Source organism: Zeus faber (genome assembly GCF_960531495.2).
Source record: "Zeus faber genome assembly, chromosome: 3".
Lineage (NCBI taxonomy): Eukaryota > Metazoa > Chordata > Actinopteri > Zeiformes > Zeidae > Zeus > Zeus faber.
In genome coordinates this window covers 26511016-26538322 of record NC_137190.1, presented here as the reverse complement: position 1 = coordinate 26538322, position 27307 = coordinate 26511016, and the positions used below count along the sequence as shown (strand labels likewise).

The following is a 27307-nucleotide window of genomic DNA, read 5'->3' as shown; positions in this document are numbered from 1 at the left end:
CTGACTACTAAAATGCTGCCTACGGTCGATAAAGGAGGAAACACCTCTCAGTCTCTCCTGCGGCCCACACAGTGCCTCCCTGACCCACAGGGGCTCCGCTCCACCGCCAGAGGCTAGAGGCACGCTGCCTCCCGCTACAGATTTCCCCACGCTCAAAACTGAACATCTCTCCGCTTTTAACAATGATGTCGCAGCAATATTTAAAGCTGATCTTCAAGCAACTTTGGGCGATACTCTCTTGTCTATTAAGATTGAACTGCTGGCTCTGAAGATTGAGTTATTTGCCAGCATATCCACCTGCACTGACGGCATTGTTACTCTTCAAACCAGAGTGGAAGATTTGTGCAAAGAAGTGGTCAAAATACAATACAAAATGTGAGGATTTGGAGTCCAGAGCTCGCCGTCAGACCGTCCGGATTATCGATGTCCCAGAGGAGGGCTCTGCCTCCTCATCCACTGCCAGCGTGTCTTCACTTCTAAAAGAGGCTTTCACACTCGAGAAGGAGCCGCTCGTGGAGAGAGCATAAACCTGTGATGCTTCACTATTACACTGACTGAATCAATATCCCCAGGTAGGCAGGGGAGCTCCAACGGATATAGTCTCTGTCTCTCCGGATCTCCGGATCACACAGCCAAGGCGGCGCTGGACCGTGTTGCCTTTAACGCTGTCTGTCGTCAATTAAACAATATCGAGTGAGTCGGATTCGACCTTCTTCATCCAGCTCGGTTGCGCATCATCTATGGAGGTGTGCAATAGGACCTCATGTTGCCAGAGGAGGCTAAGACATTTATCAGGATGATAACCAAGTAAAAAGTCTGCAGCACCAGTCTTTCAGCACCATATCTGTCAAGTTTGATCAATCAACAAAGCATACCACAAGACGCATTTTTTTTACCCTTCTCACCAGGTCATTAGGCCATTTTTATAAATGTAATGGAAAACAAGGTTGAAAGTGGGCTGGTAATAAATTACATAAGCGACCATTTACCTGTATTCACAATGTATGATAGTCAAATAAAGAGAAAGAAGGAGGAAAATTGCAATAGATATGTAAAGGTAAGCACTGATGAAGCAATAAACAAGTTCAGGAATGACCTCTTAAAAGAAGAGTGGAAAGGGGTTTATGGAGATGAGGTACGTGACATTTCCAAACAGCTGCTTAGCACTGTGTGATAATCACTTTCCAACAGTACCGTGTACACATAAATGCAATCATAATAAAAAAAGCCTTGGTGAACAAAGGGCTAAAAAAATGCATGCAAAAAGAAAAATGCATGTTACAGAGACTTCTTAAAATAGAACAAAGACCACTGAAAAGCAATACAAGGTTTAGAAAAAATAAGTTTATAATTAAAATGTGAAAGAATATTATAATAACATAAAAAAAAGGCGGTGGGAAAATTCTAATTAATGTAATAGTAAATAAATGTCCACAGGTCTTCCCAGTCAATTACTTAATGACAATAATAAGGTCATATAAAAACATGAATGAAGTGGTTAATGAATTTAATTCCTTTTTTGTAAATGGTGGGCCTAATCTTGCAAATATTATATTTGATTATAATAATATCATATGTATAATTTATTAAAGAAACATAATGATGGGCAAATAGACTGTGGCTGGAATGAGGGAAGTAAAGTGTTGCAGTCTATGTTTCTTGGAGAAGTGAGTGAAATTGAAATTAGATTCATGATCACAAAATCCCCAAATAAGACATCAACTGATAGTGATGGGGTGGACAAGATTATTGTGAAAAAAACCATTAGTCAAACCTCTAAGCTATATTTTTTGTCTTTCTTTTCACATGGGTATATTTTTCCAGACAATGACAATATAAGAAGTTATTCCAAATGGGAGATAAACACAGCTTCACTAACTATCGGCCAGTGTCCTTGCTTTCACAATTTTCCAAATGTGCCTGAAAAAACGTTTGTACAACAATTTGATACTTTTATTGAAAAGAATGAATTTAGCCAAATCGATCTACAGCTTTGGAATTAATAAAAAATAACGTAAGAAATACACAATAGAGGTAGTGATCAACTAAAAAAGCATTTCATTCTGTGGTTCATACCATCTTAATTTCTAAATGACATACATAAGTTGTGAGAGGAGTTGTTCTAAACGGGTAAAGCGGATATTTAGATAATGGAGAAAAAATATGTACAGTTTGCTGGATATACATCTAAGTGTATGAAGACTGAATGTGGAGTCCCACAAGGCTCAGTTTTGGGGCCGAGACCTTTTTATTTTGTATATCAATGACATATATGAACTGTCATATAAATACATAAGATATTGCAATTTGGATTGCTTGCAGATGACACCATTTTTTTTTTAGTTCAAGAGATAAATTTAAAGCTTTGGCAGAAAGCATTGTAAATGACATGGTCAAACTTAAAAGATAGTTTGATGAAAATAAGTTATCCTTAAATTTGAACAAAACAAATGGTTTCATGGTTTTTGCTAATCAAAGAAAGGATGAAAGAGTTTCCCTTTCTGTAGATGGAGTTTATGTCGAAATACTGTCTGAATTTTGTCACTCGCTAACCCCTTCCTGGTCCCCTCTGCCACCCCTTCCTCCTGCACCTCCCCACACACCTGAGGTCCATCAATCATCACAACCTGCAGTATTTATTCCCCGGTTTATTCCATCCACTCATCGCCAGATCGTCAGCTAACCTGACTCAGTTAGTATCTCTCGTGGCGCCGTCTCGTCTGAGAATTTGTGTGTACAGTTCCCATACTAACCTGCCTTTCTCCCTTCCCTGTCCAAACCATTCCTGTCCTGCCTCGCCAAGCCTGGCCGCCTGTTCCACCCACCCGGAAGCTGGATCCGTCCTTCATCGTCCACGTCATCCCTGTCATCCCAGCCCAGTGGCCTTGTCCCGTCCAGGTGTCCCGCCTTCCAGGACCCGTGGACCTGATCCTACCCTACCGGGTCTCACCCTCCGTCACGCCAGTGTCTCTCAATAAAACTCCTTTGTTTTACCCCGTCTGCCAGCTGTCTCTGTGTCGTGTGTTGGAGTCCCCCCTAGCCCTGGTTGTAACAAATTTAGATCTTTGGATGTGATAATGGATGACAAACGGACATGTGAATCTCATATAGCCCATGTAAAAACAAAGGTGTCTCAGAATATTTCAGAGTTCATTCATTCATTATTCATTATTTTCTTTCCTCGTGTTATTGTAAGTATTGGTTAGGTAACTAATTGACCAACCATCTATTTCTATTGTTTATTTATGTTTTTTCTTCTCCCTGCTCTTTTCTGGCCATGGAATGTGTAAATGGAATTGTGTTTTGATTGTGAATCGCTTTTTTAATTTTTTTTTTTTTTTCCTGGAGTGGTGCATTACAATGAGCGGAACAATTGAAAAATAAAATGATCTTGGGATCAATGGGACCCGTGCTTTACCCTTTCTCTACTCTGCCAATTCCTCTTTCTTGGTCAACCAGCTCAAGGCAGACCTCCACAGGTGGAACTCCTTGCCTCTATCATAGATAGGTAGAATGAATGCAGTAAACATTACTACATTTCTGTTTTTGTTTCAGTGTATCCCTTTGTTTTTGCCTATCCATTTTTTGCAAATCTTCTGCCAACATTACTGCTAAATTTTAAATTCAGTGGCGGACTTGCTTTACCCAATTTTCTGCTCTATCATTAGTCAGCACATATTCTCAAATTGACTTATTGGCTTCAACCTTTGGGGTGGTTATGGTGAAGGTTGGAGGTTAAATCATGTTCCTAATCTTCCCCAATGGCCCTACTGGCCTCCTGCTTACCAATCAATCCTTCCAGCTTTACAAGTAGCCAAGTGGTACTGTCTTCCCACTGGATTTGGTTTCAATTCAGACGTGACTAAGTTTATGTGAGCCTCCAACCTGATGCTTTTAATAAAGAATCGCCCATCACTCAATGATGTCACTTACACGTTGTGGCAGAGTCGAGGCATTAATCTTAGGTGGCACATTTTCTAGCTTCTCAGATCCATCCTCAGATTTTAATTTGCCTGCATCCCACTTGTTTCGTGACTTTCAAGCTAGACACTGCATCATCATCAACATATCAACAGCTCAGTTCACCTTTTAAAATCTCAACTATCTGAAATCTATCCAAATATTGCACACCAATGTGACAGATGTCACGCTTCCTCTTGTCACCTGAGCGACATGGGGTATTTTTTTGTCCCAGACTAGACAAATTCCGGAGTGAGTATTTTAGGATCTTGACAAGGGTTCTGAGAATCTATTTAAAGATTGGCCCCTTGATAGTAATAGTTTGGGTCTCTGTTGATTTTTCCCAAATGAATTCTTCCCAGTCAGACATATTATTCTTAACCTCTCTTTTGGAAAGACACCACATTTTAATTCTATGGAGATCCCCTAAGGCTCCATCTGTTTCTCCGTGGCTTAGGGGTGTTAAGTCTTCTCTTAAATTAGAAGAGATTCTCAGTAAAATGCAGCTCTTCTCAATTATTTCCTAAATGGAATTCTTTCATACAAACCCTGCCCCATGACTAACCCCCCCCCCCCCCCCCCTCCCGTCTGCTTCTCTTCTCTTCTGTTTTGGTTATTTATTTATTCTTCACTTATATATTTTTAATTTTTTTTTGCATCTTCTTAGTATTCTTAATGTTATTTATTAACTGTACAGCGTTATTAAAAAAAAAAAACCCAAAAAAACCAGCCTTAGTTTTTCATATGCTTATATATTTCACCAATATTTTACTTATTGTTTTACATTTATGTTTCATGTATGCACCAAAACCAAGACAAATTCCTTGTTCGTGTAAACTTACTTGGCAATAAAAACTATTCTGACTCTGATTCTGATTCTGATTTAAATTTTCATAAAATGTTTCACTTCTGAACTATTGATTGCTTGAAATATTTGAAATATTCATACTATAATTACTAGTATTGTTATTTTCTATATGGAGACATTAGTGTTCTTGTTGTTGAGATCCTCTTTGAACATCCTGGGGATGTTCCTGTGATAACAAAAAATGGGAAATACTTGTCATTTTCACTTCTGTACCTGTCCCTGATAAAAATATTTTTAAGAAATGTACAATATATACATTATAATATTTTAATAATTCCATCTAAGACTTGAAAAGGTCGCAGACAATGACTTTGGGAAGGCTGAGGAGTTCCTCAGTCTGATGCACATTCTGTACACATGTACTACCCTGTGCGTGTCAAGGGACAGGCGAGCTATTCTGCCCATCCTTCAAAAGCTGGGGGACCACTTCAGAATTCAAGCGGAAGATTCATAGTTTGTGGTCACCTTGAATGAAAAAGTTGTGTGACCTAGCCAAATGTTACCAGGTGCAAATAAAAAATAAATGATAAATAAACAAACAAACCATTAAATAAATAAATACATAAGTACATAAATAAATAATATAAACAGTTAATTATCAGAATTCATAGAAAGCTGATAGTTTTTCCCTAATAAATGAGTGACAAGATATACTACCATTACTGTGAAGTTACATTAATTAGATAATCTCCCTCTCAGCTGTCAGAGAAGGATGATGAGGTGACTGTAGGCTCAGGATGGGGACGATGATGAAGAGGAGGAGGAGGAGGAAGACGTAAGTTAGACGTAACTCTGTAATACCTATGCTATGTGTTCTAACAAAAAAGTAATAAGCCTGACATTAATATGGCAATATTTCTTATATTTCAGCTTCCCGTTTTCAAGGAACCTAGAGTCTCTCCACGGGAACAACTCTTAACAGAAGAAAACCTCGAGCTGAGGAGGACCCTCATTCTACAGCAAAATATTCTGCACTAACCACCCATGAAAAGATCAAGCGTGAAGTGTCAGTCTACAGCGGCCTCCCTCCTATCCCTACCTCAGAAGACCCGGCCCTCTGGTGGTGGGGTAAGAAGGAGAGTTAAGGAGAGATCTCGAACTCTCCCTGAGAAAGACAACATACAAATTTTCTTCAACAAAAACTGTTTATGTATTTTTTGGGCGGGCCAAATAATACAGGAGAGTTGCCAGAATTATCCTTTATTCTTCTGTATACATATCTTTACTATTTATAAACATTGTTTTGAAGTAATTTTCTTTGTTATATATGTCTGTTAGTTCCTGGGAAACTCAAGGACTATAACTATTTGGTAATTGGTAATATTGTTTAAGCTTAGCTTCTGGTAGTGAAGCAGCATTAAGGCACATCACCACCAGACATTTGTAGCAATTGCTCCACCGTTATTATATAAACAGGAAACTCAGAAAACAAGTCAACTTGTTATTTCTGTAAAAAAAAGTCATTCTAAATAACTGCTGAACTGTTTTCACGTTTTTCACGTCATGTTTTATTTTGCACCAAATTATGGAGGGTAGTTTCAATAAGACTATCGATAAATATCAGTGTCACTAAGCAGTATCAGTATCGACATTGGTATTAATAAAATCCTAACGATACCACAAACCACACACGAATCACCCTCCACCAAGTGGTTTCCATAGTGTCATAGGTAGATGCCTTTCACCTCGTATCTTTATATAAAGATATGATATTGTTTTCTTAATGTTGTTTCCTATCCAGTAGCCAATGATATTTTTCTCTAGTGAAAGCATATCTAGGGAGTGCAATAGGCAGTTTTTGCAACTGGGGTCTACCCAGATGCAAAGCCCATACCCATTTACCCTTTCCATATTTTCCAAAATCATATTTGGACACCTTGCAATGCTTTGAAGGGCAGTCTGGATCTGACATACTGTAGGAGGTTCATAATAATAATAATTTAAATAAATTGTAATAAATAAATAAACAAACAAACAAACAAACAAACAAACAAATAGATAATAATAATAATAATAATAATAATAATAATAATAATAATAATAATAATAATAATAACAACTTTAATTTATACACAGCTTTCAAGAAATGCAAGAACACTTCAAAGAAATATACCTGTTCTGGTGCGTCACACTGTAGACCGTGGTGTTTGGAAACACATCTCCATAAGAATTGAATGCCTTTGTATAAGAACCAAGAAACACTTGTCAACGCCTTTTATTACAATTTCATGATGATATACAGACGACTGTATTCCAAACAGACAATCATATTTTGTCCACAGATATTTAGAAGCACAATAAAGCAACATTCACTGGATGTCAAATATATTACGTCATTACGCGCTATGATTTAGTCTCAGGGAAAAATAAAAACCTCCTGAAACTCTTCCATTACCCCCTTTACGTTTACGGTGAGCTATTCCGGATGTCGATGTGGGGATACGTCCCCACATCCCCGTGCGTACTGTATTATCTGTGCGTAATTGTCGGCATCGCCCGTGCGTAATGGTCGGTATCACCCGTGCATGAAGGTAGATATTGATGGTAGACGTGCGTATTAACGCGGCAGTTCAACAGAAACGCAACTCGCAGAAAGTAAACCAAAATCCATCCTTTTTAATAATCCCTCGCCTTTTTTCAAGCGCTTGAGATGATGTTCGCGCGGGAGAGCCCCTTTCTGTCTATGATGGAGAGCTGGAACTGTCCGTGCTCAAGGCCCTGGAGAGGTGTGCTGGCCCCTCGGTTCTCCTCGTAGGGCGCAGTAAACGGGCCCGACGGCGTGCGAAACGCATAATCCTTGTTGATCGCCGTGGTTTGGATCCGCCAGAACAAATCCCTGAGCATCTTCCTGAACTCCCTCCGCATCAGGCAGTACAGCACCGGGTTCAGGCAGCTGTTGGCGTGCGCCAGGCACACGGTGACCGGGAACACGTAGGTGTGCACCAGGTAGTAGCTCTTATCCCAGTTCACCGCGTTGAACTTGACCAAAACCCCCCAGAAGGTGATGGCGTGGTTGGGCATCCAGCAGAGGAAGAAGGACAGCACCACCACGGTGACGGACCTGGTGACCCTGGACCTTCTCTTGGGGTTGTTTTTGTTGCGCATGCTTCTCCGTTGGATGAAGCGCAGCAGCATCAGGTAGCTGATGGAGACCACCAGCATGGGGATGATGAAGGCCACTAGGATCTTCTGGACGTGGTACAGTGCCAGCCAGTCGTGTCCCTCTGGGAACTTGAGGAGGCACAGTTTCTCGCCCGCCACCATCGTCACGTTTGAGAAGACTGCCGTGGGCGCGGTGGCCGCGGTGGCGGACACCCACAGCACCGCGCACACCCACTTAACCGACCCCGATCTGCGGTCCTTCAGAGCCGAGGCCACGGACCAGTAGCGGGTGACGCTCATGGCGGTGAGGAAGAAGACGCTGGCGTACATGTTCATCACCGTGACGGAGAGGACGATCTTGCACATGGCGTCTCCAAACGGCCAGCTGAAGTCCAGCGCCGTGTCCACCGCCCAGAAGGGAAGGGTGAGCACGAACTGGAAGTCCGTCACGGCCAGGTTGAGCACGAAGAAGTTGATGCTGGACGTCTTGCGACCCTGCCTCAGCCTCATGAGGAAGAACACAAGCAGGTTGCCCACCAGACCCACCGCGCACACCACGGAGTACACCACGGAGATGGCGATCCGCAGGATGGGGCTCCCGTCCGCCGTGACGTCGATGTCGTCCAGGCTCCCGAACCTGTCTTCGGCGGAGGAGCCGTTCGTGGTTGCGCTCTGGTTCAGCTCCATCTCCGGCGATCACAGGGATGGATCGGAAACCGGGGGTGCATTCTGCTGAGGACGCATCTAGAGTCGGACTGAGCGCACGCTCAGGGTGAGGGGAGCTTTATGCAGGAGTCTCCAAGTGACGCTGCTCCGTGTCAGGACTGGCTGCGTGGAACGAGACAATTACCCCAGTACAGCTGTACAGCCGCAATGCCCCAGCACAAATCCACGATGTGTTTGAGACGGATTCAATATGATGGTGGTGATGATGATTGTTGTTGTTGTTGTTGTTGTTATAATTTACTTTTTATTTCATTCGATCTCTTCTCGTCCAATATTCATAGTTATACAGTCATGCTCACATCATGTTCACAGGACATATGGTATCTCATTTTTGGCGACATAGAAACAGAAAAACCAATCGTAAAAGCGCGCACAAAAACCAACAGGAAAGAAATACCCTTAAGGAAACAGGGAGGATATAAACAAGATTTCCATTACTTTCCATTATATAGACACAGTATTTTTTGGTATTCAAACCTTTTACCATTGCATTCCACGCAAAGCACAACCTCTTAAAAGAAAATGCACTGGATAACACACCATTTCAACGTAACAATTCAACTGGGGCTGTGCGATGTGAGGCTGTGGCTGTTTCCTGGCCACGTAACAACATACATATGCACACATATGATACATATGCAGTGTGGACCCTCATATTAAAACTTCAGAATATAGAAAAGAGAGGAGCATCTTCACCGCGATATGAACCAGCAACGAACCATCCTGCTCCTTCCCTCCACTAGAGGGGCGCAGAGATTAGACAGATGGGCTCTGACCTGTAAACGCTATGATTATTTACACCCGTCTATAAATGGCATTTAGAGGATGGGAATGGCGACTTTTCACAATGTCCACCGTGCCCTCGGTGCCATTCCCATTGTTGGTGGCGGGGTCCGCCTTTCCCGGTAAGAATGCACTGATCGGGCACACGCAGAGATTCAGGAGAGTCAAGAGACTTATTTGTCAGTGAAGTGCAGCATGGTAGTTGGTTGTGGTCGGTACACTGTCAATATGGATGGTGGTTCACAAGAAAACATCACCCAACTCAAGAGACCAAAAACAAAACAAATCAGTCGATCATAAGAAGGTATCATCTGTAAAAAAATAAATAAAAATTACCTGCAACGGGCCAGGTAGAGTAATCAAATGTTGACAATTTTTTTGATGGCCACCTTAAATGGGAATAATCCTCAATGAAACATGTCTTTTTTAAATCTGTATTTATCAACACACTCGTTAAGCTGTTGAATCCTTTGAAGTGGCAATCCATAAAGCTGTCTCCGTTTAATTTCATTGATCTTTGTGTTTTTTTTTGCCAGGAAAGGTGGACCCCGCCACCAACAATGGAAACAGCATAAAGGGGAGCACATACATAATACAAATACATGGAATGGCTGTTTCCTAGAAAGTACCAGCAAAGAAAAAAAAACCTCAAACATGGGATTTTTAAAACAAAATGATCTTACTGATCATCACTTAACACAAGTGAGTCAATAAAACACCAATCCAAATGCTTTCTTGGATTGAGTGTGATTCCCCTTTAAACTGTCAGGCCTTGGAGACATCCTTTTGTTGGAGGTCCACCCATCAGTGGGTGGGGGCTCTCTGCAAAGTTTTTTTTTTTTTTGTTTTTTTTTGCAGAGGAAAGTTTCTTGCTGTCATGTTGGGGCTGTCGGGAAGAGGCTGATGGAGGGGAGAGGGGACAGCTTCTTGAAGGCAAACGTTAGGTCAAGTTTAAGGAATGCCAACTCCAGGAAGCGCTTCCATGGACAGATAGAATGGGCAGCGCAGGAGCCGCAGAGACGCACTCTGGACGTGCATGCTTCAAGGTTTTAAAAGCTGGGATGGGAACAGTCTAGACGGCTAACTGTTCGACATGACGGCGTGCTTGGACATTGTTGGACAGGTCTTCTCTCCCGGACACCTTGTCCTCCTGGTCGGACTACTGAGAGTGGTGGAGAACTCCAGCCTCCGGGGACCATCACCCCGACCAGGTCAGTCAGTCCGCAGAGACAAAGGAAAACCCAGGAGAGGTGGTGCGTGTTGCAACGGGGAAGGGCTGAGGAGTGATGGAGGATCTACCCCAAGATCTACTCCACCGTGGCCTGGGCTTTGTTTGAACAGTTATCTCCGAATGAGTCCCGTGCTGCAGAAGAGTAGGTTACGCCAGGGGTTCCCAAACTGAGGTCCGCGGCCCCCTAAGGGGTCAGTGGAGGTATTGCAGGGCTATGTATATGTGTTTTGCTTGTTTAAAAATATCCATTATTATATTGTGAAACTGTTTTTTTGTATTATGTTTCACATTTTTACTATAAATATTTATTTGACAAAATCGACACAAAAATGTAAAACAGTATCGGTTTTTTTTAATAATGGTAATTTTGCAGCCTTGAAGCATTGCATTGGGTCCACAGCAAAATTATTTCATTACATTTTATTGGTTTGGTTGTTGTTTAGTTTGTTTAAAAACTCACCCTCAATAATGAAAGCAAATTTGTATTTTATTATAGTAGCATTTGTATTTTTTGTCAAAGTTTAAGATAGATAACTTATATATCTACATAGTTATTTTTTATTTGGGCATATCTATATACATAAGGTAATAATATGGGTCCTCAGGCAGAAGCTATTGTGCCCTTAAAAAACATGGGAACCTCAGGTTTACACTAAACACTCTCCAAGGACAGTGGCTGATCACATTTGTTTAACAGAATCTGTTCGCGCAACATCTGCACCCATGGGAGGAAAAAAACCTGCAGCCCAATCCTCCATTGCATTGTGACTCTGAAAACTATTTTTCCTTGACTTTCTCCGTGAGTCTCTCTCTCTCTCTTTCTCTCTATTTCTCCTTGCATTCTACTGCTATTGGAAAACAAAGGGAGGAATGTTGTGCCGACAGCATCCCACCTCCAGGCGCAAGAAATTTCAGGTGTGACTCAAATCACAGTCACCCATCCATCACAATAATCCTTCTTTCCAGATGTTTGCATCTTGAAGGTCTTATATCAGGACAACTAAGATGGTCCAAATGGTTCAAGCCCCCTCCCCAAGCCTTGTAGTTTCAATGTGTTTGGCCCGGAGCAGGTTAATTCACAAACTCCACTACACATTGAAATGAATGGATATTGGTCTTACTTGGAAAACCAGACATTGAACACAGGCCTTTACAAGCAATGTGTTCAATGTGCAATGTGAGTCACTGTTGCAAAGAATAATCAAACAAACCCACAGTGTTCCGCCTTTGTACTTCTGCAAATGTTGTGCAGCTTTGTGTAGACAACAAACTCTGCATTCAGCACTAGAGATACATGGGGTGGTGAAAACAGCTTCCTAAAATCAATATGGTTTTGAAACACCCTTTGCTACAGAACAGCCCCAATCCTTGAAATACTCCAATAGAAGTCCAGAACTCCCTCTTGTGTGATTTGAACCTTTCAAGAGGAAGAGCGTTTTGGGGATTGGAAATTATTTTAGCATTATGGACTCCAAAGCTTTCCATAAAGGTTCAATGGAGTTCAGAACTGGTGATTGAGAGTCTGTGGAGGGTGTTTATTATTCTGCTGTAGATGAAAACACTATCTAGCAGTGTGTATGGGGCAGTACTGTTTTGGAATTTGGGAACATCTTCAGGGAACAGTGTTTGCACCTGGTCTTGCAAAAGGTCTTCCTTGGCCGACCATGCAGAGGGCTCATTGGACTGAATGGCTTCTCGTGCATTGGCTGCCCATACGATGAAAGGCTGCTCTTGAGACGCTGAAGAGACGAAAACTGAGCAATCATCATATACTCTAGCTGTGCTACAGCCTCCCACTTTATACAGTTCTTCGCTGCCAGAAAATAAACTGCTCCACAAGATAAACACGGTGTTGCATTGAACCATATAGCATCAGTAAATGGTGTTATTATGTTTCCTTGTGTTGGTTTTACTGTGCATATGTTGGCGGGTGTTCCAGCATGATATGGCCCACTTCTGAAAGACATACGAAGGGATTGTGCTGCCAGTTTCTGGTGTGGCCGGGCCTTTGGGCCGTGTCCGTCCTGGGTCCTTCAGGTCATGGCCGGGCCACACCTGCAGAATGACTGTGCTGGATCAACATGACACTTCCTTCATACAACCATCTGTTTCGCAAAGCTGCGCCAGCTATTCCATCCCCGACCAGAAAAATGGTTGGGGTTGGAATAAGCAAGATAATGAATAATTGCAGAGATTGGTTGAATTTGCATTAATATGTGAGATTAATTAATTGCAGAATCCGGGAGGGTTTGCATAGACCTAAGGCCTAGGAATAATAATAATGATAATAATAATAATAATAATTATAATAGATCAGATTAAATGAGCTGACTCACTGCCCTCCTCTGTGTCTCTCCTCACAACTCACTCACTTTATATTAGAAGTCCCTTCTGTCTTCTCTATGCTTTATTGTTAATTGTATATCTTTCATCAAGGTGTTGTTATCAATTTTTTCCTCTTACTGTTTGAATTTGACCCTTGCAATTTCCATTGGATGTTAAAATTTTGACTTTCTGTTTTTATTTTTCCACTTACTTATAAAGCAAAGTCTTGTTCACAACGTTAGCGACGTTCATTCAAATTCATAACCCTAGTTGGCTTTCTCTTTCCCTTCCTTGACCTTTTGCAGAGAGCTTTCTTCAACAGCAGCAAGAATATGAAGTGGTCCATCCTACAAGAGTGGACGCCAAGGGTCACTTCCTGTCCAACTTCCTGTCGCACTATGCTCGCACTCGCGTCCAGAGGCGAGAGGTCCCACAGGGAGATCGGAGCTCGGAGCGGGTCTTCTACCAGTTGTCCTACGGGGGCCATAGTTTGCACTTTAACCTCAGCCTCAACCAGAATCTGCTCGCTCCAGCCTTCCTGACCGAGAGGCGGTACGGAGGTCTGGACGGGGCCAAGCTTCATAGCCCCAGGTCCTCCCAGTGCCATTTACTAGGGGAGGTCTGGGAAGAGTCCTCGGTGAAGGGGAAAGCAGCCATAAGCACCTGCGATGGACTGGTAAGTGGACCATGTCCAAACTGCTCTTTAGAAGTGGCTTTAAGTCCATTCAACAAATATCAATTTACAATGTCAATATTTTCTAAGAGTTGTCGCCCTGCAGTTACCATGTGGACTTCCCCAAAACACGAGGTGATCCCTTTCAGCATATGCTATGCTCACAGGGATAACATGTTCCCAATGTACATTAAATGGATAGTAAATTGATTGCATGTGATAAGGTGGCCATTCTAGTTGTGAGAAACAGAGCTGTTGTACAATGCATGTCTCCCATTCACCCTCATACACACATTGATTCACCAATGGCACCAACCTGCGCATCAGCAGCAGATAAAAGTTTCAGTGTATTGCTCAATACTATGACATGCTGCAAGGAGGAGCGGGGGATCGGACCAGCGACTCTCCTATTACCACTCTACCCCCTGAGCCACTGCTGCTGCAATGCAGCAAAGCACACTATGGTACCAGTTCGACTATCCTATCATGGCACTTCTTGCCACACTGCAATGGTCCCACATGGCCCAAACAGCTTTAGTTTAACTCTGCTTGTGGCGTGCAAGGGACCAGCTCAACATAAGTATGTTCTAGGACTCTGTGTCCTGAAAAGATTTGGGCAGCTGCAAATCGTGGGAGAAATTGACCGATTGATTTTTCCCTCACCGTTTGACCTCAATGTTTTTTTTTCCCTGTAGCTCCAACAGCGAAAAGTGCCTAAATAGTTTAATTTCGGGCCTTGCTAATTTTAAGAAACAATTCACTATACACATTGTTTGTCAGCAGTTATATCATGCAGGTTTGGGTCAACTACACCATCACAATGCACCTCATGACTTTTTTCCAAGGCGTTGTGATGCATCTTTAACATCGCCTATAAATGATTTTAGCACCAAAAGTACATTTCAAGCTTTGATGAAAACAGTGCTTTGCAGACTGACATGATTCATTATCCAAGCGGCCATGCGAGCTTTCCCTGAAATGAAACCATTTCTTCACATTCGTTCTACGCATTTGCAACAATCTGCATTTTCATTCTCTGTTAATAACGAGTACAGGGTCAGCTTTGTTGGGAGTTCGGTCACCATGGTCTTGCAAATATGTGACCTTTAACACCCCGACTCTCCTTTTGAAGAAGAAATGCTGGAGTAGAATTTGCTGGAGGGGGTGCTTTAAGCCAAAACTGCCAAAATTACAGTGGCCTTTAAAGATTGCATGGTTGCCAACAGAAAAATAACAATCCTAAAAAACGTGATTCACTTTCCTTTTTAGACTAAAGAGACACTAAACAGGACACTTAAGATGATTTATTGGTTGCAAATGATGATGAAGAAAGTCAAAGTAAAGTGACATCCTGGTTATTAGTAGACTGACCACCAGTTTATTATTGAGCCCCTGATGTATGGAATCAAATAATGGTCATTCATATTTTGAGCTTGTGAAATGGTTGGTGAATGTCTAATAAAGTATTGCAGCTGTAGAAATATTTTGTGGAAAAAAAACTTTTGTGCACACAGATGTAAAAATGTTTTGTAGCTGTAGAAATTTTGTGTACGTGTAATTGAAATTTGTGCAGGTTTCACAAAGTCTGAGTGACAGACACACAAATGTCCTCCCTGTGTATGCAACACTAAAGTTACAAGCTACAAACTACCTGTCACAAGCACAGATTTGACCCTGTTTGACCAGTTTTACCCTCTGAGATGAGTAGCCAGCTCAGCCCATTGCCCGCTCAGCAGTCAATCATCACGTTACCCACTGAGTAGCCAATCAGCACACTGCCCACTCACTTGTCACACTGTGGTCTAATGGCTCGATGAGTTCCATACCAAGGCTTACGAGCAGCACCTCGACTAGAGGGAGGGGCCTTAATGGCGGAGTTGGTGTAGCCGAAGGATTGACTAATTGGCACTTGGGACACACTGTGCACCATTTACGAACATCTGCCCAAATGCCTGGCCAACAGAAGTGGGCCATTATTCACTGCAGTGTTTTATCATGTCCAAGGTGACCGGCCATTGGGTTGGGGTGAGCCACCAAATAATTTTCCGGTGGCTTTTCGGAACCATTAACTGGGTTATTTTCCTCTCCTGACTGAGTGTCACGGCTCACTCTATAATTTGCCCCTAATCAGCGAAAAATACAGGTGAGGCGCACCAATATACCATTGATTTTCACAACCCTCTCAAAAGTCCCACGTAGGGTATCCTCCCGTGACTGCTCTAGCCAAACATCATAGGTGGAGGAGACCACTGGGACCGGCGAAGGCGCCAGTGGGGACTCCTCCGCCCTCCGACCCCGTAGCAACCACTCACGACCGCTCAATGTCACCGCATGCCAGGCAACACTCACGTTTTTCTTCCGACCGTGAGTGCACTCCCCCAGCCTCCCTTATAAGTTCCAAACCCTGGCCAATCCGTACCTAAAATCAGAGTGTGATGAGCGGGAACTAAGGTGAAGGCTGTGGCCTTTGCAATAATTGTTGCATATTATGCAATAATCCTATAAATTAATTTGGAGAAAAAAAACAGTCGGCAATACACAATAAACCTCCAAAATGAACAATGAACAATAAAACAAACCTAAAATTAACAGCTACAAGAAAAATAATCCTAAAATAAACGAGATACAAGAACAATTTGACCAAATTCAACGGGCCAAAAAATGTCAAATAACCCAACAAACTAAACACAAAAATGAACAAGACAAAAATGTAAAGATATACAATAAACGTTAAAAATCAACAATAAAAATCTGTACCATCGATTCACATAATAATTTTTTTTTCCTGTCGGGAAATTTAGACGTCGAGAAAGAGATACAAATTAAAATTAGATAAGAAGTAACACATATGTACATATCTATCTACTCAAATTACATGAAGTACAGCAACGCTGACTCCTGAGCCCCACATGGGCAAGTGCCAGTTGGTCATTTTGACAGAAGTAGGGGATTGTGCAAGTTTGCATCCATCTATATAAAATGAAAACGACATATTCTATGTGTAAAACAGTTATTAATACACCCCAACTTCCTTTTCCTTTGTTCCCTCGTAGACGGGACTTTTCAAAGTGTCTGGCGAGGAGTTCTTCATCCGACCTCTGGATCAGTCCATCCCTGAGCCTGGAGCGCTGCAGGCTCATCTCATCTACAAGCGCCACCTGCCGCCCTCCACCTGGAGCCGGGCCGTGCTGCCCATCCCAGGGAAGCAGCCTGTCAATGGCACATGTGGAGTCCAGGGTAACGCTTCCACACCTTCGTCCACACAGACACAAACAACGGAGTATGCAATGGCTTTTCGAGTCAGAATGGCCAGATAATTGACTCCCCAGACTCTGGAGCTCCTCGGTAGTCTCTCAGTCTCATATTCTCTCCTGTTTCCACGAAGATCTGTAGCTCCATTCCTGCAGTTCCGTTTTTTCTTACAACAATACAACAATTGTGTACATTTGTTGAAAAGGAAGAAAAAAAAGCTCTTAAGTAGTAGAGCCTGAGCAGCCCCCAGGCGTGTCTGTTCAGCAGTTATATCCAGGGCCACTACATCGTCCTTGGATTCTAAATGTTTATTTTTCCTAATTCTCCATCCCTGCCCCCTCTCTGATTACTAATCCCTCGAAGATCAGAGGGAAAACAGTGATAGAGATTCTCAGCTCCTAGATCAGCCTCTCCAAAATCCCCTGTAGTCCTCTGAAAGGACCCACCACTGTTTGTGACCTATTAGTTCCTGCGAAAAAAGCCTCTTCGTGCAAATGGCCTATTTGAATTTTGAGGTGGTCGAAACAGTTCATGCAGCCGAAACACTCGAGCACAAGATAGGGGGTTTACTTAACTGAAATTATTCCGCTGTGGCTCTGTGGAATACTCGATTCTGATTGTTCAACAGCGGCAGTAACCGGTCAGTTATGTCGGAATAATGGCAGCTATCTGTTGATAATGACTGTTATCAGGGGAAACCACACATAGAAATTACCAATATAAATATGTAATCAATATTCTATGTCAATGTATTCTTTTATGTAGTGTGCAGTGTGTGGCTGTGGAATTGATTAAACTACAATGTGCAGCCACCCGGTCATTATCGTAAAATAACCCCTTACAGACTGATACTAGACCCCTCCTACGTGTTTTGTGTATGAAGAAATAAGAACGACATAAAAACAAAATAGCTAAAAACTAAAATATCGGGCACTTCTCTAAATGCAATTCTTTTTGACTGTAGATCCACAGGAAGCTGCCACAGGAGAGAGGCGGCGGGAGCGCTGGGAGCGACGCCTGCGGACGAGGAGGACGCGGAGGCGGCTTCGCCAGCGCTCCGTCAGCACCGAGAAGTGGGTGGAAACCCTGGTGGTGGCCGACTCCAAAATGGTGGAGTACCACGGGAGAAAAGGTGTGGAGAGCTACGTGCTCGCTGTCATGAATATCGTAAGTGAAAACAAACTCATCAGATCTGAAGATGTCCTCGTATTTCACCTTCACTTAAATCAGAACCTCGAGAGATCTAAAGATAAGAACTTGCTTATTGCATTAAGTATTAAATTGTAATGTTTTTTGATATCTCATGTTGAGGGTTTGATCTGCCTGACCCTCCTCCACTCCCACTTGTAGAGTCTTTTGGATAAAGAAGGCTTTGATTATACTACAGAGTCCTATGCTCTTTCTAGCCTCTGTCGAATGTTTCAGATGTGACCCAGTATCTGACCTCCCCAAATCCATTACTTCTTCTGAGATAACAAGATTATGGTGACCAGACTTTCCCGTTTGTCCAGGACTGTCCCGGAGCTTTGTGTCCGAGTCCCGACAGATATCTGTAAAAAACTAAAATGTCCCGGTTTTCAATATTCCTTACCAAATTGTCCTGGTTTTCAGCACAATTAAAATAATAAAAATAATAAGCATCACAAGATGTTAAAATTCTTTACACATAGTTTCCTCTTTGGAATGGAATGGCGATTCCTTTTTCTTTGGTCCCCGACTGTTGCCATATTCTCTTTCAAACATTTGGTCCCCTGCCTTTGACCATAAAGAAATGTTCCAGCTTTGTCTCCGACTTCATTGCTCACACCCTCTCCATTGTCAATCGCCCTTGCATCGTCTTTTTGTTCGCTGACCAGTCAGCTTAAGTCATTGTCTAATCTCAGCTACATCAGAGACAGTAAAAACAATAAATAAATAAAAAAGAAAATGGAGGAAGAGGCTATTATCCTCCATATCCTGTAGCGGCTGTGTTTCCAGTCCTCTGCACACTGCCTTTGAACTTAAAAGAACCTAGTCAGAGGTGGCCTTCCAGTCCTTCCAGCCCCGTCCAAACGATACGCACTGACATCATCTGATTCACAGAGACTCGGCCTCACAAAAGTTTTTGTTTTGTCTAAAATATACATTATATTCCTCTTGTGTGTCTCGTATGGTAAATAGACATAATTTTATTTGTGCTATCGCTGTTATTGGAAAATAATGTAACGTAATAATGTATAATATCTACCTCAGCAGAAATCCATAGTACAAAAAATAAAAATAATGATACACATGTTATTGCTGTTTTGGCAGCACACCGCATAAACAGTTGTAAATTAAATCAACCATTACCACGAATAGACACCTTGAATGTCAGTTAAAGCTTTAAAACTAATTCCCTTCATCATCCATGCTGCCGACACCCTTGATAACGTTGACTTTCTTGTCTTGCATCTGTTTTTAAATGTGTATTTCTCTGTGACAGTGCTGCGGTGCCTTATAGATCACAGCACAAGGAGACTTTGAGGTTTCTGTCCTGTTTAGTATTAAAAGATCAAGGTGAAATGTGTATTTATGTATTTATGTATTCATGTATAAACTCTGCCCTGCAGGTATCAGGCCTGTTCCGAGACGCCAGCATTGGGAATGCGATCAACATCGTTGTTGTCCGTCTCATCCTACTGGAGCAGGACGAGGTAGTAGTAATAATTATAACAATAACAATAATAATAATAATAATAATAATAATAATAATAATAATAATAATAATAATTATTATTATTATTATTATTATTATAATAATAACAATAATAATAATAATAACAATAATAATAACAATAACAATAATAACAATAATAATAATAATAATTGTAGTCATGAAAGTAATAATACTAATGATATTAATAGTACTACTACTACTACTACTACTACTACTACTACTACTACTACTAATAATAATAATAATAATAATAATAATAATGATGATAATGATATCAATAATAATATGTAGACAATTGTGTTGAAATTATGAATTGTGTGTGTGTCTGTGTGTGTGTCAGACGTGCAACTATGCATCGGGTGCCACCATCATGGCGCAAGGCTTGTAGACCCCTCGCGTTTTTTTACAACTTGCCTCTATTTTTCCATGCTGCACACGTGAACTGCAGTGTAAATTCCCACAGAGGTCCATTGAAAAGATGTATTTTGTGAAAATATTGAATTACCAAGCCTGGTAATTAAATCACAAGCAACCTCAAGCATCAACCACATTAGAAATCGCTGATGTGTGGTCCTTAGGTGAATTACTGAGTTAAATCAACAAACGAATACATTTTAAATACAAATTTATCATTTCAGCAGGAAAACAAATTAGACTTTATTGGTCTGGTATACTGTACCTGTTGGCAACACGGAACAGTGGATGGGGCGTGGTCTCCTTGCTGCTTGTAGTCACTACGTGCAGGCTCTAGTGAAACCGACTTGTCAAGCAATACATTTTGTAGTAGAGAAATCTGTCAATTTATTTATGAGGTATTATTCATTTTGTTTCCTATTTGAACGGAACAGAAAAAGCCCCATGTGTCCTGTGTCATGTCACACACGTCTCCCCGTCGCGTTCCACAAAACGCAGTATTGGAAGTATTCACACAAAACAAATCCAGGCTTACCAAATGAAAAAAGTCAGCTGACACTGCACTGAAAAGTCAGCTGACCTGAATAAAAACATATATGGAAATGGGACTGTTGATAAAACAAATCAACTACTCAAGTGCGACGGTTAAAACGGATCTCTGAGAAACTAAATTCATATCGTAAGGAATGCTTGTGTTGCAGTTTGTTATTGAGCATGGGGGAACATTATAAATGGTAAACTTGGAATCCCTCACATGGTATTTGAAACTCTCTCTGGCACTTGAACCGAAAAATTTGCCCACCCTTGGTCAAGGAGGTAGAAGACTGTGCTGCAAGACACAACAGGTGTTTTTGCACCGCAGGAACTTTTTTTTATAGTTCTCAGAACTTTTTGGAGGAACTGTCCCATTTTTGTGTGTCCACACTAGGAGTAGGAAGGGACTAGGAACCTTCGTAGTTCTTAGAACGCCGTTTTGAGGGACTTTTTTTTTTAGCTCCTACTCCAGGGCAGGGCAACCTTCAGTGACGCAAGTGCACAGTGATTGGTCCAGATGTAGGTTAAAAAAAGAATCACTAAAAATAAAAAACAATAAAAATGTAATTTTTATTGTAGATGTATTAATTTCATTTATTTTATTTTCTGACGTTAATTGAATGAAACAAAATGTTCATCTCAAATTTGCACAACTATGCAGCATTTACTCAAACAAGCTGCTTAAAATATGTTTTTGGGGGACTTGTAATACCGACATGTCCTGGGCGTTGGTGAGATTCTCCGATATTAGGGGGGGTGGGACTTGCCATTTTTTAAAACGTTGTATCCAATATTGATCCAATACCAGAAAAGCTGTTGGAAAATACCCCCAATACAGCAATACCGGGAGCCTATGCCTTTGATTTAACTTGGCTTTTTTAGCGCATGGCATCTTTGACATTGTGCAATGGAGAAAAATGTATGTACGCTGTATGCCGCTCACAGTATGGCTACACGTTATTTCAATTACTATCATTTCATTTCATTTCATGTCAGAGTGTCTGTTAGCCAAGTCACGGTAGCAGATTAAGGTTTCGAATCCTTGGTTTTCCTTTACCTTTTCTACCTTAACCTGCTAAGTGAGACATCCTCCGCACAGCTCAGTTTTGTTTTTCTTTTGTTTTTTTTTCTTTTTTGCAAGGTTTAGTTTGACCGTTTCTCTTCACATTCTAGAAATGCAAGTTCTTCTCATTGAACTCCACACCCTTCACTTGCATGTGATCTGCTCTCAGGAGGACCTGAAGATCACCCATCACGCCGACAGCAGCTTGAGCAGCTTCTGCAAGTGGCAGAAACAACTTAACATGAAAGGAGATGAACACCCACTTCACCACGACGTAGCAGTCCTTCTCACCAGGTAAGAAGAGGCGCTGTCTGCCAGCCAAGTTAGGCTTGGCTACCCAGCTGATGTTTAGTAGTGATGCACGACCACAAACGATTCGTTCTTGGTGAAGACATCTTTGAAAGGACTCATTCACTGAGGCTCGAATTTCTATTCTTGAATGAGAAGAGTCTTCATTTGGCATTATTCATATTGAATGTGACTGATTTACCTTTTCGCATTCCAAATATTTGAAAATTATTTTGATAGAATTAAATGATTCTTGGGAGAAGTCCATTCACAACTCAGAGCTGAACCAACTGTGTTGGTTGTGTTTAGTTGTAGTATATACTGTATGATTAAATTTTGATTGCCTGCTCCAGTATCCTACATGGTGGGAATGCGCTATTTCCAAGAGTCACTGATGATGTGAGACCTCGGAAGCTGATGTTCTTTGCTTACCAGAATAGAGACGAGAAGGTTAAATAACAAATTTATCCCTGTACTGAGATATGTCGCTTAAATAACGGCGACAAACCGTTAAACCGTTAAAAAAAAGATACGTACTAAAAACAAGAGGTCCAATTTGGCATCGACTTTTTGGTCTGAATCTGGTTTTGAAATCTTAAAGTAAATAGCAAATACTGAAGTAGTAACAGACTGCATGCTAACTGTACTACTGGACTCACAAGGAGGAAATTGATATTGACCTTTTTGTCTGAATCTGCTGCACATTGTTAGAGAGGAGAAGAAAGTTGCTCAGTTTGAGAGGTCACACCCCAATGGCATGACACCGTTAGGCCCTCAGTAAAAAAAATAGTGTCACCATTGATTTCTGACATTACCTTTCAATTGTCAGCGGACCTCGATGCACCCTATAGTAAAAAAAAAGAAAACAGATCGTAATGCTATGTTACCCACCACATACTTTGGGGTCATTTGGCGGCTTTCGAGTTTATTTTTGAAAGTGGAGAATCAGAGCTTCCAAACAAGGTGTCACTTGTGCAAATCAAGCAAATACTTTTAAAGCTATGACTTGTTAATGACAAGGGTGTGGCAAACTGTGTTTCTGAGATAATCACCTCCAAAGTTTTACCCACACCAGGTTCATTCAGCCAGCTCCCAGAATGCAAATGGGGTTGGCAGACAAACAAAGCCTCATGGCTACTTAAAATACCACTGAATGGGCCAATCACGGACAGCTCAACAACACACAACTAATTTTGTTTTAAAAAAAAGCTTTTATTTAACAGTAAGAATATACATGTTTTATAAAGTGGAGCGTTTAAAAGTATGGACAACACAACAAAATGTAGAGTCTATCAATATTATGAGTCTCAGAAAGTCTGAAAATCTGTCACCCACCTCAACGGACTTTTGTACCATTGTAACAACAACGGGCTTATCGTCAGTCTCCTCCGGTGGGTCTTGAAAATATTCCGTTTCATCGTCACATTAAGTTTGAAATCCGCTGTTTGAAATGTTCTCCAAGTCCGGACTAATATCCGATTCAGCAGCGCTGTCGTTCTCTGCGTCGCTGTGGGAGAACTGACTGAAGTCCAGTACGCGCTGCTAACACTGACTTGGATCCATCGCACTGGTCAGATTAAGGTCTCAAATATGATTCAGAGCTTAAGCCAACCACTTTGAGTATTCCATAACAATACGGAGAAGAATGTTTTTACAGACAAGTGAGACTGAAACACCCCCGTGCTGCCCTTTAACCGTCTGTTTACGGAAGTGACGTAGGTGCGTGACGCGAAGGGTTTTTCTTCTTCGCCGTTTCACAATAATGGCTCCGTGTGTGTGAAAGTAGTATGATTTAAAGGTTGAAGTCTATCTAAACATTGTGACTTCATATCACATGGAATATGGATGAATGATCTTCACCTGGAAAGTCGCTTTAAAGGAAACGATTGATTGTCGTTGTTCAGTGCTGTTCTGCGTCTCGGTAAGTGAACTGCATTTCCCCATGTAATCTAACGGGAATATTTAACTCCACGGTTTAATATTTTTCTATTATTTATAAATCAATCAATACGTTGAGAGATAAAAAAAAAGACAAAGGAACACAAATTTGGAAAAATCTCATTTTCCTCCAAAAAAAGGTTTTTACAACTTATTTGGCTGCTCCTGGCGATTTTAGAAATGCGCCAGATGGCAGCTTTTGTTGTGGTGGGACACATATCCTTATTATTGCAGAAGTTATTTCTTGTCGAATACATTGTTTAGAGCTGGATTTAAAATGACTGTGATGCAAGCACTGTGTACAGTATATTTGCTAGTAGTAACCAAGGAGATGGTCGCTGAAATGTAATATGGAACGCAGAACTTGCATTCTTAAACAACTTTGAAGTCTTTCAGAAACCAAAACTCACTTGCGCCATATCAAGCTTGTTCCAAGAAAGCTGTAGGCCTCTGTGGTGTGGGGGTGGTATGGTTTAAGCAGCCACACCTGTCTTGGGTCTCAGTAATTGGGCCCGAGACAGGCTGTACGCCTGTTGCTCGTTAGAACAATCAACAAACAACAGGTAGACACACACACACACACAAACAGGAAGAGCCTCTGTCACGACAATGTTCCATCTGCTCTTGGCTTGCTACATCTCTACAATAAACTGTTGTGTTTGCAACAACTGTGTCCCTGTGTCGAGGGCCTGGAAAACGCCACTCGGTGTCAGGATCCTGCCCTGTGTTTGTTTTAAGTTCCGTCCCTTTTCGCCATCAGTCTCTCTCTAGCTCCCTCTGTCTCTATTGGGCTCCCACTGTCTGTCTCTGGTTCCACATTCCTGCCGCTGCACACCTGTCCCCATTCAGAAATCTTGCCACCTGTCTCAACTTTCCTCATCACTCTCCCCGTCGTTAACCCCCTGTTCATGCTGTCTTTGTCAGATCGTTCTGTAAGGATACAGTCTGGTGAATGAATGAAGTGCAGGACACAGCGGAGGCTCGGGAGTAGGTTTATATAAAGGTTTATTGCATATAGGTAGCGGTCAAAACCAGGAGAACAGTCAGAAGGCAAACTTAACAGCAGGGAACCAGGCAGTCAGGCAGACAATCGGGGTCCAGGAACAAGCAGAGAATCACGGTCCAGGGAAACAAGCGGAGTATCGACACAGTAGGGACGACGCGTTGGATACAACACAGAGGACACAACAGAGTGGGCAGGACGGAGAATACTACAACGACCTGACAAAAACAAAGTGAATGGGGAACAGGTTGAATACAGGGAGCGTGACGAGGAAGGTGAAGACAGGTGGCAGGAATGTGGAGCCAGAGACAGGGAGCTAGCGAGAGGGACAGAGGGGGCTACAAAGAGACATATATCAATAAGGAACAGCACATAAAACAAGCACAGGGTAGGATCCTGACATTCGGATGGCGGGTGGCAGGCGGATCTGCCAGAGCCTCCTTATTTTCTGTTAATTTCTTCCTCATCTTGCATAATTTCTTTATGAAATTGAAGCGAATAGGCATGATCATGAGTTAAGGACACCAATGTACATTTTATACAAACTAGTACACTGATAACAGGGAGGCTATGTGATTCCAAACACATGTGTTTATTCAGAGTGTCTTCTCTTGCCAGCAGCTACCGCAACTTAAATTCCAATTTTTCTACCCTTAAGCTATTTGAAGTGGAGAATTTCTTCTGGTTGTCTTCCTTTTTGCTAACTGTTAAACCAAATGGATCATTATTTGGGCCAATCTCCCACCACTAACTCTTTGTCCAAAATATAAGAGAAGGAAAAGCAATCTGGTGGGTTTTTTTTTTTCGGGGGGGGGTTTTTATGCGTCCTGGAAGTTTTGCTGACAGCAACCGTTGGGCGAAGAAAAAAGCAGTGTCGGGCCTTAAATATCTGCTTATGACTTTCGGGCCGCGGAGATGAATTGGAAAAACTATGAGATGTACATATAGTTTTGTAAAACTCAAATTTTCCACTCAAACTTGGCTTCCAATAAATTGAGGTCCCTTTTTGAAGATTGTTCATTTTATACCCACGAAATATGTCATGGAAATCTATAATTGATCATTACATAAATGGATTGTTAAAAAACATATTGGTTTAGCAGATAATTGAAAGTAATTTGCTTTTGCCCTTGATTTTAATCTCAACATTTATAACATAAATGTATATTTTTATATATCATCTACATTTAGGAAGCACATAACAAGAAAAAACATTGTTTAAAGCCGCTGTTTGGGTGCAATCCATCTCGTGTTGCAGTTTTCCATCGGAGTAGATATGACAAATGCTTGCATTTCAAATTTTTCACCCTCTCAAACCCACACCCTGGGTCTCCTCCTGACAGGAAAGACATCTGCACATCTATCAACAAGCCGTGCGAGACGCTGGGTCTGTCCCACGTGGCCGGGATGTGTCAGCCCCACCGCAGCTGCAGCATCAGCGAGGACACAGGGCTCCCCCTGGCCTTCACTGTAGCACACGAGCTGGGACACAAGTAAGGGCTACAGACGTTATACACGCACAGATCCCTGGTTTTAGCAAGGCAAAATGGCCTGGAGATGTTTGATGTTTTGATGTTATTTTAACATTGCATTATTCATCCCCTCATGTAAGGGTTCTTATCACTGTTTATTACATGGCTCTGTGGAATACTCAATTCTGATTGGTCAATAGCCAGTCTTGGCATGCTACGTAGAAACTGCAATGTAAGAGCTGAAGAGATGAATGCAGATCTTTAATCTAGGCATACTAGTTGTAAAATAATTTTAAATACATTTTCTGTCTCAATGTATTCTTTTATTTAGTAAGTAGCCATGTAATTAGCGGAATGATGTGCAGGCTCACTCTCCATCCTGATCCAAGGCAGAATGTCCCTAAGTTGGGTTTAAAATGTTTGTTTCATACAAGTAGAAACTAACGTAAACAAATACCTGCTGTCAGGAGGAGAAAAAAAAACTCCACTCCAATTTTCTGAGTTAGGGTTATGTTTAACACAATGACTAACACAGAACAACAGCATCTGATAAAATACAACTATTTAATAAGAAGAAGAAATGAGACACAAAATTGCCGAACTTAAATTAACATTTATTTAGCACCAATGTTATTGCCTGAATTGTCTCTGCAGTGCACTTATTTAAGATAAAAAATTTAGCAACTAAAAAATGTCCACAGGTAGTCAAAAAATGAAACTTTGTGAAAAAAAACGAAAAACCTTATAAATGATAAATAAATAATTAGAATCGATAAAAGGAATTTATAATAATAAACAGCGTCATATTAAAGTCTGGCCAGGAAATAGAGAGTCTCCCCATCACAGAAGTGCAGGATATATTATTTACACGTAAAGAATTTACACAAAAACATCCAGTTTTTACAATATTAAGTCCCATAGCAACGGAATGCAACGTGAAGACAGTGTGATTGGATTAGGGACACAAAGGGTTTTTG

The 27307-nt window shown here is 41.5% G+C and overlaps 2 protein-coding genes across 2 annotated transcripts in view; one reads left to right on the top strand and one right to left on the bottom strand.

Moving 5' to 3' along the window:
* Positions 1 to 7465: 7465 nt before the first annotated feature.
* rxfp3.3a2 (relaxin family peptide receptor 3.3a2) lies at positions 7466 to 8617 on the bottom strand (the record flags this gene model as incomplete). The annotated part of the gene is made up of 1 exon (XM_079997308.1): positions 7466 to 8617. The coding sequence occupies one exon, from the start codon at positions 8615 to 8617 to the stop codon at positions 7466 to 7468; it is 1152 nt and encodes a 383-aa protein (XP_079853434.1).
* A 1744-nt stretch (positions 8618 to 10361) lies between these two features.
* Positions 10362 to 27307, top strand: part of adamts7 (a disintegrin-like and metallopeptidase (reprolysin type) with thrombospondin type 1 motif, 7) — a 103820-nt gene continuing 86874 nt past the window's right edge. The window contains exons 1-7 of the mRNA XM_079997186.1: positions 10362 to 10650; positions 13301 to 13671; positions 16722 to 16905; positions 17885 to 18087; positions 19512 to 19595; positions 21799 to 21923; positions 26202 to 26351. Coding sequence (XP_079853312.1) covers positions 10533 to 10650; positions 13301 to 13671; positions 16722 to 16905; positions 17885 to 18087; positions 19512 to 19595; positions 21799 to 21923; positions 26202 to 26351 — 1235 coding nt within the window. The 5' untranslated portion in view covers positions 10362 to 10532. The remainder of the gene's footprint in view (positions 10651 to 13300; positions 13672 to 16721; positions 16906 to 17884; positions 18088 to 19511; positions 19596 to 21798; positions 21924 to 26201; positions 26352 to 27307) is intronic.